At 40.2% G+C, this 14,499-nt stretch overlaps 1 protein-coding gene across 1 annotated transcript in view; it reads right to left on the reverse strand.

Annotated features, from left to right (window-relative positions):
* GPCPD1 (glycerophosphocholine phosphodiesterase GDE1 homolog (S. cerevisiae)) overlaps positions 1-13,737 on the reverse strand; it is a 57,986-nt gene extending 44,249 nt beyond the window's left edge. Inside the window, exons 1-3 of the mRNA XM_011975390.1 lie at positions 13,659-13,737; positions 9,888-9,984; positions 3,905-3,989 (exon numbers count right to left, since the gene is read on the reverse strand). Coding sequence (XP_011830780.1) covers positions 3,905-3,989; positions 9,888-9,984; positions 13,659-13,707 — 231 coding nt within the window. The 5' untranslated portion in view covers positions 13,708-13,737. The remainder of the gene's footprint in view (positions 1-3,904; positions 3,990-9,887; positions 9,985-13,658) is intronic.
* Between the last annotated feature and the right edge of the window lie 762 nt (positions 13,738-14,499).

Below are 14,499 nucleotides of genomic sequence, written 5' to 3' on the forward strand. Positions count from 1 at the left end.
ACAGTGATGCCTGTAGTCCCAGCTACTCGGAAGGCTGAGGCAGGAGACTCACTTGAACCCAGGAGGTGGTTTGCAATGAGCCGAGATCGCACCACTGTACTCCGGCCTGGGCAACAAGAGTAAAACTCCACTTCAAAAAAATAAATAAATAAAAACTAACAACTGAGCATTGGGAAATTCAGAATCTCAGCGATAACTCCAAAACATGCAATCCTTTTATTTATTTATTTTTTAATCCTGGTCTCATTGTACATGCAATACTTTCTAATATATTATCTGTAATAACTTATTCTTTAAGATCTACGAAAAGAAAACAGTTCTGAAAGAACACATTCTGACAAAGTCTGCCAAAATTTTAAGCTTTTTGGAGTAACATGGGAGATAGATCTTCGGAGAAAAAAGTAATGATGTCAATCTAAGACAATATTCCATTAACAGTACTGGCAGAGTTATTCCACAATTAAGTATACATAATGTCAGACGACTGCAGAAATGTTTCCAAACATGCATATTAACAAAAATATTTTAAAAAATTTCTTCCCACAAGAATAAGTCTTCATGATTGTTTTCTTAAACAGTTACTGACATTACTCAGTTATACCAAGCACTGAGAGAAATAAATAAGACTATCCAATATGTAGATTGGAAGTTTGTTTTTTAACAAATCACCAAGCAAAATTATTAGCTAGCCATGTAATATCACTGCTTGCATATATCACAAATTTTTAAAACTTTTACTGATTGTTATCCTTCCACAATTTTGAAAACAAACTGAATGTAAAGGGGGGGTCTGAGGAATCAAGGCTGCGTGTGGTGGCTCCTGCCTGTAATCCCAGCACTCCGGGAGGCTGAAGCAGGTGGATCACCTGAGGTCAGGAGTTCGAGACCAGCCTGGCTAACATGGCGAAACCCTGTCTCTACTAAAACAATACAAAAATTAGCCAGGCATGGTGGTTGCATGCCTGTAATCCCAGCTACAGATTGGGGGAGGCTGAGCCTCCCAAGATTGATTCTTCCAGAGGCTGAGCCAGAAGAATCACTTGAACCCAGAAGGCGGAGGTTGCAGTGAGCCCATTGCACTTCGGCCTGGGCAACAGAGCAAGAGTCCACCTCAAAAAAAAAAAAAAAAAAAAAAATTCTCTATTTTTAGTACAACCAGTAAAAGAAAATAGTCATCTAGGCATGAGTAAAGCAAAGGAAGCTAGGCCAACAGACTCTCTGAGAATGTTCAAATCTCAAGTTAACAGCTGACAGTATTTACCATTCAGAAGAATTTTAGATACTAATAAACTATTGTACAAAATAACAAACTAGACTATTCTGAAAATAAACAATTATCTATCGCAGGTGACTGATTATCTTGTTAAAGGACTTAAAACTCAAGGGAGATAGAGGTTAAAATAAGACAGTTTGTAATGAATCTAAGTGAATGTTAGCAACTATGAAAGTCAGAAACATAGATATGTGCTGAAAAAGAAAGATGTATTTCTACAAAAATGAAGGAAAAATTTCAAAGGATATAATGAAAAACTGGCTAACATTTCACTATGAGGAAACATCCCTAATTCTACCCACAAGCAAAGAGGGGTTGACACGGAAAAAAAAAAAATGTTGAAATTACATGTTAATTCAAAAAGTATCTTTGGTGAAGATGTGACATCCGGACTATCTGCAGATTCATACCAATGTTTTCATTCCAGGAATACTCACTACTTTTGTGTGCTATGTTCAAATAAGATAGTATTTTGTTTTGTCATCTGTGAAATTATTTTAAAATGTAACATATTACCACCTTATCCTAATTCACAAAGAGAATATGTAGCTGTGAAAAAGTGAGAAAAAGGATTTCAGGACTCTTCTAAACTAAAAGGAATATGCCAGAAAAAGCAATGCATGGGAGAAAAATATGAATGATAAAATTTCATTTACTCAATAAAATTTTGCAATGAAAGGATCTATAAATCTATAGTCCAAACCTTTTGTTTTATAGATGAGGAGGCTAAAGCCTAGAGGTCAACTGGCTTGTCCATAATCGCAAAACTTTTAGCTTTAGTTCCAAAACTGCCTGGGTAGATTACCTCCTAAAACTTTCACCCCAGTAACATTAACCTTTCTCCCATTTCAGCTTTTTAATGCTTTCATTATTTATTTTCCTATCATTTTTTATATTCGTAACATTATGTATTCCAATAATTTACATCATTTCACAATTTAAACTGCCTTGCACATTACTTCTATTATTTGACAATGTACAACTAGACAAAGTTTCATAATACTTCTATTAAAAATGCTTTATTTAAAAAGCGCCACCGACTTTTTTAAGGTGTCACATTAAGCTGGCATGTGGAGAAAAAAACTGTAGCCATATGCATGGGATTTTATGTAGCTATTTACTCGATTCCATGAAAAACATACTTACCGTGGCAGCCCCTGCATCACACGGTACATGTGTACACGATACAGAGCACCTACTTAAAGAAACACACTCACCAACACATACTGTAAACTTTTGCAAGTATTACAAGGGGAAAAACTTGTTTTTACTGTTAAGCAGACTTCTTGCCAATTTTTTCAAAAGGTATTTTGGACTGATCTGCTGCTTTTGGTTACATTTTCAATGAAGAGGATAAATACTTAGGTTGGCTTAATTTGACCTGTGTTGACAATAGTCTTACTTTAGAAAACTATGCCCAAATAACTCATTATCATCTTTCTTGTCCATACTCCCCTTTCTAAGTAAAATTTAGTTGCTTTCACATATTACAAAGCTAAATTTCATACACCAGGATCCTCAGGTAAGCCTGCTGTGTCTATGACCTATGTGTTTACACATAATTGCTTAAGTTATACTAAAGAACTTTACCATGATGCATAACCCCATGCCAAATCAATGAGATGCCCTTTTCTTAAGTTAAAGTGAAACCATTGTCAAGAAAAGCCAACACAATGATCAACCACAATGTAATTTAAGTTCAATTACTGGATATTCACAAAATATTCTTGGAATAAGAAACGTAATAGGTGCAAAAGACAGCTAAAGTGGGTTTGTCATTTTTTTCTCTTTTCTTTGTATAATGGTGGCTAAGAGAACGAGGTAACAGTGGCTGCTTGCATTTTTCACATGTAACAAAAACACTTAATGACTCCCAAAGGAAATACATTTTTTAACAAGATCTAATCCATGATTTGTTTCCTAGACCCCTGCCTAAACCCTTGTTCATATGCAGCCCAAGGGTGTCAAAGGTAAAAATCTGAAGGAAAAGAATCCTTTCAGCAAATAAGTATCTTTAGAATAAATGGAAAAGGATTAACTTTTTTTTCTTTTCTGAATATGAAAACAATCCCAAAATAATGAATTGTGAACAGGCAGATTTAGAATAGATAATCCTAAAGGCCTCCAGAAAAGATAGGGGTCTATCAATAACATCTTTCAAAAAATCTAAAAAGAATCAATTAAATTTTGATCAGAGTTAATACAGCCACTAAGAGATGGCTGCTGTGAAATAATTTTTTTAATTACTCACTTAAAACAGGCTATATACTTCTCTAAATGTATTTACACCACACAAGGATTAAAAAACAAAACCAAAAGTAAAACCTCTGCAAGTGGTCCCTAACTAGTTTACAAAAGTTACTGAAAATGTACACTTATAGAGAACACATTGAAACCAATTTCATAAGAATATTGCAGAACATACTTACTACGTCTTTTTAAAATTCCATGGCAGACATCATCTGCCTCTGAAGTGGCTACTTCCTTGGTTTTGGTAAATTTTATTAATCAAGAGTTCTATTCCTTATTTGACCAAAGCAAATGCATTTTAATTTGAACGTTTTCAAACTTAAGTGAGTTGCTTTTGAAGGAAGTGCTAAAGAAATTGGAAACTAGATAAAGAAAACATACCTTTGGTTCTAAAAAGTACCCTTTGAAGTAGCGATACTGAACTGATACTCCTCTACTGAGTACAATGGTTGCTTTCCATAACATGCTGTGAAGAAAGAAAATTAAAAGCAGCAGCATCAATATCAAACTACAGTGCATAAAGACTTTTTAATTCACAAAAACCCTCAAATAAAACATGTGACCAATATCACTCATTTATTCCTACACAAAATTTTACAGGCCTACTCTGTAGCAGGCAATGGGAACACAGGAGTATATACTGCAGAAACAGCCTCATCTTCAAAGAGCTTCCTTTGCTGTGTGGATAGATAGAAAAATAACCAAAAAAGATAGATACAAGGAAGTTTTGGAGGAGGCTTTTAAAAGGAAGGAAGGTTTTAATGAGGAAGCGCTGTCTGAGCTGAGATCTACATGATGAGAAGGAACCAGCCATATAAAGAGCCAGGATAAGTTTCCAAACAGAAAATTCAAGTCATACAAAAGTGGAAGCCACAGTCAGAATCTTCTCTGACTTCCCATTTAGTGAGGGATGTTACATGGCTGATAAGAGACTTTGGGTCACAGCTTTTGTGGTACAAATGAGAGATAAACATGAATTACACTCCTGTTCTTGACTATCCCTTATTCTAAACTGTTCTATCCAGGCTCTGGCTATTCCTTAGACAAGCAGTCAGAACCTGTACCTTGTTTCAGGCCAATGTCTTTCTCTGAACTATGTTATTCTAACAGAAACTAAAGATTTGACTCAACAGCTGCCTTAAGGTCAAGAATTCACTACAATTCATTACTGTAACTGATTTTTAGCTTCAAATAATAAACCAGTGGTATCCAAAGCATGGTCCCAGATCATCATTAGCAGCTGGGAGCTTCTTAGAAATGCAAATTCTCAGGCCCCACTCAGACTTACTAAATTAGGAACTCTGGGGGTGGGGGCCCAGTAATCTGTATTTTAACAAGCCTCCAGGTAACTTTATTTTTTTATTTTTTTTTTGAGATGGAGTCTCGCTCTGTCTCCGAGACTGGAGTGCAGTGGCGCGATCTCGGTTCACTGCAAGCTCTGCCTCCCGGGTTCATGCTGTTCTCCTGCCTCAGCCTCCCCAGTAGCTGGGACTACGGGCAACCGCCACTATGCCTGGCTAATTTTGTTTTTGTATTTTTAGTAGAGATGGGGTTTCACTGCATTAGCCAGGATGGTTTCAATCTCCTGACCTCATGATCCGCCCGCCTCAGCCTCCCAAAGTGCCGGGATTACAGGCTTGAGCCACCATGCCCGGGCAACCTCCAGGTAACTTTTATGAACACTTTGAGAATCTCTGTCATAGACCATTAACCAAACCTTAATTCAGTATGAGTAGTTTAACCCTACCTGGTTCTGCTAAGACAGGTTTTAGGGCATTGTCCTCACTCTGATACAATCTTAGCTCCTAAATTAAATACAGATATAGCTCACTGTATTGCACTTTATTATACTTCACAGATACTGTGTTTTTTACAAATTGAAGGTTTGTGGCAAACCTGAGTCCAGCAAGTCTATCAGTGCCATTTTCCCAACAACATGTGCTTACTTTGTGTCTATGTTACAGTTTGGCAAATCTCATGTTTCAAACTTTTTTGTTATTATTATATCTGTTATGGTGATTACATGCTACAGAAAAATCTTTCAATGAAAGGAACGGTTAATCAATGTGGTAAACCTCATTTTTTTTTTTTTTTTTGAGATGGAGTCTCGTTCTGTCGCCCCGGCTGGAGTGCAGTGCCATAATCTCGGCTCACTGCAAGCTCCGCCTCCCGGGTTCACGCCATTCTCCTGCCTCAGCCTCCTGAGTAGTTGGGACTACAGGCGCCCACCACCATGCCCGGCTAATTTTTTGTAGTTTTAGTAGAGACAGGGTTTCACCATGTTAGCCAGGATGGTCTCGATCTCCTGACCTCATGATGCGCCCGCCTGGGCCTCCCAAAGTGCTGGGATTACAGGCGTGAGCCACCGCGCCCGGCCCATTGTCTTATTTTAAGAAATTGACACTGTCCTTCAACCTTCAGCAACCACAACTCTGATCAGTTAGCAGCCATCAACATCGAGACAAAACTCTCCACCAGCAAAAAGACTGCAATTCACCAAAGGCTCAAATGATTGTATCATTTTTTAGCAATAAAGTATTTTTTAATTAAGGTATGTACATTTTTAAAAATCACTGCTTTAAACAAACCAACATGGCACATGTATACATATGTAACAAACCTGCACATTGTGCACATGTACCCTAGAACTTAAAGTATAATAAAAAATAAATAAATAAATAAATAAATAAATAAATAAATAAATATCACTGCTTTAAAGCAAGAATAGCAAATGCTGCCAGGCATGGTGGCTCACAACTGTAACCCAGCACTTTAGGAGGCTGAGGTGGGCGGATCACAAGGTCAGGAGTTCAAGACCAGCATGACCAACATGATGAAACCACATCTCTACTAAAAATACAAAAATTAGCCGGGCGTGGTGGCATGCGCCTATAATCCCAGCTACTCAGGAGGCTGAGGCAGGAGAATCGCTTGAACCCGTGAGGCCGAGGTTGCAGTGAGCCCAGATCACACCACTGCACTCCAGCCTGGGCGACAGAGTGAGACTCCATCTCAAAACAAAAACAAAAAAAGAATAGCAAATGCTTGGCACATGTTCCCTAATTTTCCCCAACAAGCCTCAGAATTCTTTTCAACAGAGGTTTCCAGGCAGACTCTTCCAATTCAGAATAGAAAGTTGCCATTTCTGCTACCCCAAAAGGAAAAAAAAAAGGGGGGGGCAAATTCCCAGTACTACCTCATCTATAAAACAGTTGGAGCATGTGAAACTAGCCCCAGATGTGCAGAGTAGAATTAGTAATAAGCTTTGAAAACTGTGCTGCAGCCACTCTCTCAGCCATTATTTCTCAATCTCCAGGATCTAGGTATGTGTATTTTTTTTCAAGTCCTCCCAAGTGATTCTAATGTGATCCCTGGTAAAGAACCACTAAATGAAAATAAGAGATAAAGAAGGCAAAGCAGCAAGTCTTTTTACTCCACTTGTCTAAGCAAACGTGGCAAATTTAAGAATGAACCAGAACCCAGGCTTACACCCAGAACGTTGGGAGGCTGAGGCAGGAGGGAAGCTTGAGCCCAGGAGTTCAGGAACAGCCTGGGTCTCAACATAGTGAAACCTCATCTCTATAAAAAAAAATTTAATTAGCTGGGCATGATGGTGTGCATCTAGCTACTCGAGAGGCTGAGGCAGGAAGATCACTGGAGCCCAGGAGTTTGAGGTTAGAGTGAACTGAAATCACGCCACTGCACTCTAGCCTGTGTGACAGAGTGAGACCCTGTCTAAAAAAATTTTTAAAAGGCTGGGCACAGTGGCTCAAGCCTGTAATCCCAGCACTTTGGGAGGCCGAGGTGGGTAGATAACGAGGTCAGGAGATCGAGACCATCCTGGCTAACACGGTGAAACCCCGTCTCTATTAAAAAAATACAAAAAAAATTAGCCGGGCATGGTGGCGGGCGCCTGTAGTCCCAGCCACTCGGGAGGCTGAGGCAGGAGAATGGCGTGAACCCGGGAGCGGAGTTTGCAGTGAGCCAAGATCGCGCCACTGCACTCCAGCCTGGGCGACAGAGCAAGACTCTGTCTCAAAAAAACAACAACAACAACAACAACAAAAAAATTCAAAGAAAGAATCAGCACTGTTTGGTGAAGACAAAATTATCTGATGAAATTAAATAAAAACCAGGAAAGACGGATAGTCATGCAGTAGTTTAGTGCAACTGCCTAATTCTGAATTGCCCTTATGTCCTTTCCCAAAATACCATAAAATCTACAAGGAGGGCAAATGAAACCACAAGTGACCCACATCTTCAGCAGTATTAGGAAATGATACCATGACCTTCAAGTTATCTCTAAGTAGAAAAAAATTCCAGGAAAGCTCTAGCTGCTATGAGCCTGTGGGTAGGGAGAGCTGGTAAGAGAAAGCTTAAGACGCTCCCTGAAAGAGAGGGGCACAGCAGACTTATATGTAGAGTATATTAAAATTCCAAAGAAACACAATTCTAAAACTCATGAATATTGTCTAAAGGCACATGGATTCCTGTGTCATCTACTCCCTTCTCCCTGTAAAACACTGTTTATCTGCCACCTGTGAATCGGCTCTATTTCACTGTATATGCACAACATATGAACAACTGGTCCTCTTAAAGTTGTTAAGTGTCTTATCCTGTTCATAACTTTTTGACCAAGTTGGCTGAAACTGACTTAGGACAGGCAAGGGTGTGTTTTAGAGACAAGTCACTTCAGACCAGAGTGGCTGATCAGAAAATCAAAGAAAAAACAGCCACTTGAAGGAAATACTAGTCTTTGAAAGACTAGTAAAGAATATATACTACTGAAATAATACAATTTACCAATAGAACTCTTATAAGAAGAGCTGAGAATTGGCTGAGAAAATGTGTGATACTAGTGACAAACTAGAAAAAAGGGAGTTCTGTGTTTTTTTATTTTCTTTCCCTTAGCTTCCATTACTGTTGTTTTACCTTCCTTTGTTATTTTCCTCTGCTTTACCACCGGTGCTCCTCAAACTATTTGCTGTCAATGACCAGCAGTTTTTGTTTCCTTTACTCAACCTGTTTGGTGACCAATATTCTCATCTACATACCCAGTTCAATGAGATGTGCCCACAGTGACATGCATGGAGTCAAACTGCTATACCCATTTCTAAATGCTTGCTCTCAATTTTTGTATTTCTCACATCATGGATTGACTTTTTTTAAAGTCTTTTGGACTGGTACTGGTGCACAGGCCACATTTTAAGTCATGCTGCGCTACAGGAAAATAGAGCCTTAGCAATCACCTAATCTGGCGCTGGATATACTTGTATGCTATTTAGGAAAACCTATAACACTTCCAACTATCCACAGTGGGGTAAGTGCCACCTCTGCTGACATCCACTCATTTATGCTAACGCCTTTACTGTGTAGATGAGGTAACTGAGGCCTACATACATCAGTTGCCTGAGCTCACACTTAACTGCAGAAGAGTGGCTGACACCTAGATTTACCTTTCTCCATCCGCTGGGCCCATACTAAGTTTACTGATGGATTCAATGCCACTAGTGAATACATTTCTTTATTTTAGCTAAGATATCTAAGTATGTGTTCCACTCTCAGCTCCTTTTAACACTAATACTTCAAGGAAATACTTTTATAAGCAAATACAAAAATTAGATCTCTTATCAAGAATATGTACTGACAATTAAAAAAATAAATCAGAAAAAATGAAAAAAAAGAGAAGAATATATATTGACAAGACAAATGATAATGCCTTAAAATGTTTCTTTAAATAAGAAAGCAAGGTGGGAGGATCTCAGGTCCAGGAATTTCAGATCAGCCTGGGCAACATAGCCAGACACCACCTTTGTGCCAAAAAAAAAAAAAAAACCCAAAAAACAAACAAAAAATGCCATCTCCACACCAAAAATAAAACACACAAAAAAACCCCACAATTAACTAGGCATGGTGATGGGTGCCTATAGTCACAGTTACTCAGGAGGCTGAGGTGCAAGGATGGCTTCAGCCCAAGAGTTCAAGGCTGCACTGAACTAGGATCACACCACCCTACTCCAGCTTGGGTGACAGAGCGAGACCCTGTCTAACTAATTATGGTGGTAAGTACCTAAAGAACCAGTCAAGAAGTAAAAGTGTATTCAATTATCCTGAGTTGTAAAAATAAAAAATAAATTACAAAAAAAAGAAATGAAAGTGGTTGAGAGGCGGGGATTACCGGTAAGAAAGGAACCTGTTTTTACCACACACATTTTGTAAAATTATTTCACTCATAAAACTATGCAACATGATAACGATGATAAAAATTAAAACTAAAAGAAAAAATACCAAGATATCTTAAAAGCCCCTAAAATCCTAAGGTTAATGTCACAGTTATTCTGTAACCTCACATTTCCATACTCACCTTTCACCTGTGTCATTCTCTGGAAGAAGAGCCACAGCATTTTGAGGATTCCAGTTTCCCAAAGCATCACAGCTTCCACATATTGCAAAAACTTCTCCTAAAGAAACAGAACAATCAGTCACAGAGAAACAGAACAATCAGTCATAGTGGGACAAGTAGGGAAGTTTGCATTAGTTCAACCAGATGTGCTGCCTCCTTTAGCAGAGATGAAGGAGCCTCACTAGATACAGGTTTGGGCCCAGGTACCTACCGCTCACTAACACCTGCCTATTAACTCAACTCACCCTTCTAGAACCAAAGCCAGAGAAAAGGCAGAAGGCATACGGATGTTTTCTTCATCTGTTCAACTACTCATTGAGCCAGTAACAAGCATCCAAGAATACACATGGGATAAAACCACAGTCTCTGCTTTCAAGACAGCTTCCAATTTTAACAGGCAAACACTATATGTCTATCAGTACTCTAAAGGGTCATTAATATTTTCTAGAAAGTCAAACAGTAGCTATTAATAAGTTTCACATCAAGAACATTATCAAGGCCAGGCGTGGTGGCTCACACCTGTAATCCCAGCACTCTAGGAGGCTGAGGTGGGCGTGTGGGGGCAGGTGCCTGTAATCCCAGCTACTCGGGAGGCTGAGGCAGGAGAATTCACTTGAACCCAGGAGGCAGAGGTTGCAATGAGCTGAGATCGCACCACTACACTCCACCCTGGGCAACAGAGCAAGACTCCATCTCAAAAACAACAAAAACAAAACTTCAATGAGAGAGCAGAAATGTAATTAAAAACCCATCAAAACAAAGACTTACATAGTTGGAAAATCTAGTACTTCTTTTTTGGTTTTTGGAGATGGAGTTTTGCTCTGTTGCCCGGGCTGGAGTGCAGTGGCATGATCTGGGCTCACTGCAACCTCCACTTCCCGGGTCCAAGCAATTCTCCTGCCTCAGCCTCCCTAGTAGCTGGGATTACAGGTACACACCATCACGACTGTGTAATTTCTGTATTTTTGATAAAGATGGGATCACCATGTTAGCTAGGTTGGTCTTGAACTCCTCAGGTGATCTGCCTGCCTTGGCCTTCCAAAGTGCTGGGATTACAGGCATGAGCCATCCCACCTGGCCAAAATCTAGTACTTCTTAACTAAAGTAATGACTATCATTTCTTTTGAACACTTATCAATAGACTTTAAAAGCCAACATATAGCTACCACCTCTTCTTGCTAAATTTTATATATTTAGCAGAACACACTTGGATAAAAGTACGTAGAAGTCTCTGACTTAAATATCAACACATTCTGAATACAATTAAAATTCATAAAGAAAAAGATAATGAACTGAGTCCAACTGCCAATTTGGCTCAAGACAGACTCCTCCACATTCTGAGAACAGCTGGGATTCCAAGTTTGAGGCACCGCTCTAGTAAGACTAGAATTGTACTCAGCTTTAGCCACCTGCATGAGCATTTTGTTAGCTTGGACTGCCTAAAACTTAACTAAAATTCCAAGTGTGACAGTCATTCAGATTTCAGGGCTCTAAATACATGTGGGCCAGGCACAGTGGCCCATGCCTGTAATCCCAGCACTTTGGGAGGCCAAGGCAGGGAGATCACTTAAAGCCAGAAGTTCGAGAACAGCCTGGCCAACATAGCAAAACCCTGTCTCTACTACAAATAGAAAAACACCAGGTGTGATTTGCTGATGCCTATAATGCCAGCACTTTGGGAGGCTAAGGAGGGCAGGTCACTTTAGGTCAGGAGTTCAAGACCAGCCTGGCCAACATGGTGAAACCTTGTCTCTACTGAAAATAAAAAATTAGCCAGGTACAGGCCGGGTGCGGTGGCTCACGCCTATAATCCCAGCACTTCGGGAGGCCAAAGCTGGCGGATCACTTTAGGTCAGGAGTTCAAGACCAGCCTGGCCAACATGGTAAAACCTTGTCTCTACTGAAAATAAAAAATTAGTAGGCACAGGCCGGGTGTGGTGGCTCATGCCTATAATCCCAGGACTTTGGGAGGCCAAAGTTGGCGGATCACTAGGTCAGGAGTTCAAGACCAGCCTGGCCAACATGGTGAAGCCCTATCTCTACTAAAAATACAAAAATTAGCTGGGTATGGTGGCAGGCACCTGTAATCCCAGCTACTCGGGAGGCTAAGGCAGAAGAATCGCTTGAACCCGGGAGGCCGAGGCTGCAGTGAGCTGAGATCGTGCCACTGCACTCCAGCCTGGGCAACAGAGCAAGACTCTGTCTAAAAAAAAAAATTAGCTGGGTGTAGTGGTGGGTGCCTGTAATCGCAGCTACTCAGGAGTCTGAAGCAGGAGAATTGCTTGAACCTGGCAGGCCGAGGTTGCAGTGAGCCGAGATCACGTCACTGCACTCCAGCCTGGGCAACAAAGTGAGACTCCATCTCAAAAAAAAAAAAAAAAGGCTGGGCATGGTGGCTCCCACCTGTAATCCAGCACTTTGGGAGGCCCAGGCGGGTGGATCACGAGGTCAGGAGTTCCAGACCAGCCTGGACAAGACCGTGAAACCCTGTCTCTACTAAAAATACAAAAATTAGCCGGGCGCCATGATAGGCACCTGTAATCCCAGCTACTCAGGAGGCTGAGGCAGGAGAATTGCTTAAACACACGAGGCGGAGGTTGCAGTGAGCTGAGATCGTGCCACTGCACTCTAGGCTGGGCGCAGAGCAAGACTCCGTCTCAAAAAACAAAAAGTCATGTTTTCAACAGAGTTTACAATCTGTCACTCAAATAATTCTAGAAAATATCCAAGAGGTGCTATAAAATAGGGCCAGAACCTAGTGGAATCAGGAGGCTAGCAGTGGGGACAGGGGAGAGAAGGAACAGGGGGAGTATGAGAGTGGGCAAAGATCTAGGCAGAGGAAACAGCATTTGAGAAAGTCCTAAAAGGATAGAAAGGAGGAAGGAATGCAGCACATTTAAGGAACTGAAAGGCCTGTATAGCCAGAGTACATAAAACTGAGAGGTACCTCAGTTTTATGAGAGCCCAGGTGTGATACGGCTTTGACACGCTATCTTACACTAAAATTATCTCACAGCACTTTAAGGGACTGCAAAAAATACAATGAGGCTAAAAACATATTCACACATAGGAACAAGGTTATCCCAGCCAATTGTTTCACCAACTTATTCTTTCTTTCTTTTTTTTTTTTTTTTTGAGACAGAGTCTGGCTGTCACCCAGGCTGGAGTGCAATGGCATGATCTCAGGTCACTGCAACCTCTGCCTACTGGGTTCAAGCAATTCTCCTGCCTCAGCCTCCCAAGTAGCTGGGATTACAGGCACGTGCCACCACGCCCGGGTGATTTTTGTATTTTTAGTAGAGACGGGGTTTCACCATGTTGGCCAGGCTGGTCTTGAATTCCTGACCTCAAGTGATCTGCCCACCTCGGCCTCCCAAAGTGCTGGGATTACAGGCATGAGCCATTGCGCCTGGCCTACCAACTTCTTGCACTAGCAAAGTTTCCTTCATTTTAATGCTGCCTAGAAACCACAGCCCAACCATCTCTGTCCTGTGCAAAGTTAAGTATAAATTCACAGCTTTTTTGGGAAAACATGAGAACAAGACAGTGTTTGAGGAGGTTTTTGGTCTGCTTACTATGCTCCAAGTACATTTCTGATATCAGGTAGGACCTACAGATATTTTCATCTAAAAAATCAGGTGCACTCTAATAGCAACTCCATATTTAAGGTAATCCAGATAAGAAACATGCTAATTTAATTTTAATTGTTTTAAAGTAAAACTTTTAAAATACCTGGTAAAAGAGTTCCTCTTATTTCAAAGGCAACCTGAGAAGGTGTCATTCTGATGGATTTCTTTTATGATGTTGTGCTAGAAAAAAAAAAAAGTAACTTACAGTATAAAAATATTAGCATTAGATAGCCACCATCAAGAAACAATTTCAACCATTTATATTTTTAAAAGCAATATTTAATGTCTTTGCAGTTTTATGGTGGGGTTTTGTTTGTTTGTTTGTTTTAAAGTAACTTTAGTGCGGGGTGGGGGTAGGGGGAAGAAACAAGTGAAAAAGCAAAAAATAAACCAGGCACAGTGCCTCATGCCTGTAACACAAACACTTAAGGAGGCTGAGACAGGAGGATGACTTGAGCTCAGGAGTTTGAGACCAATCTGGGAAACATAGTGAGGTCCTATAGCTACAAATATATATATATACACACACACACACACACACACACATACACATATACACACACACATACATTAGCCGGGCATGGGGAACATGCCTGTACTTCCAGCTACAGATTGACACTGAGGTGGCAGGATCACTTTAGCACAGGAGGTTGAGGCTGTAGTGAGCTGTGATTGTGCCACTGTACTCTAGTCTGAGTGACAGAGCAAGACCCTGTCTCAAAAAAAAAAAACACAGTCTGAATAAAGCTTTTTTTTATTAAAGCAAAAAATGAAAGTGAATCTCAATTATGAGCAAAAAAAAAAAAGATAAATTTCAGAGTCCTTATATATACAGTGACTCAATTACTTGGGAAGTATCTAGCAAGTTTGAAGCCTAGTGCTACAAAGCTATTCTTTAAGAATGTATGCCCAAAAAGAAAACAAGACAGAATGCACGCCTGAAA

Source organism: Mandrillus leucophaeus, unplaced genomic scaffold, assembly GCF_000951045.1.
Source record: "Mandrillus leucophaeus isolate KB7577 unplaced genomic scaffold, Mleu.le_1.0 Scaffold101, whole genome shotgun sequence".
Classification (NCBI taxonomy): Eukaryota; Metazoa; Chordata; class Mammalia; order Primates; family Cercopithecidae; genus Mandrillus; species Mandrillus leucophaeus.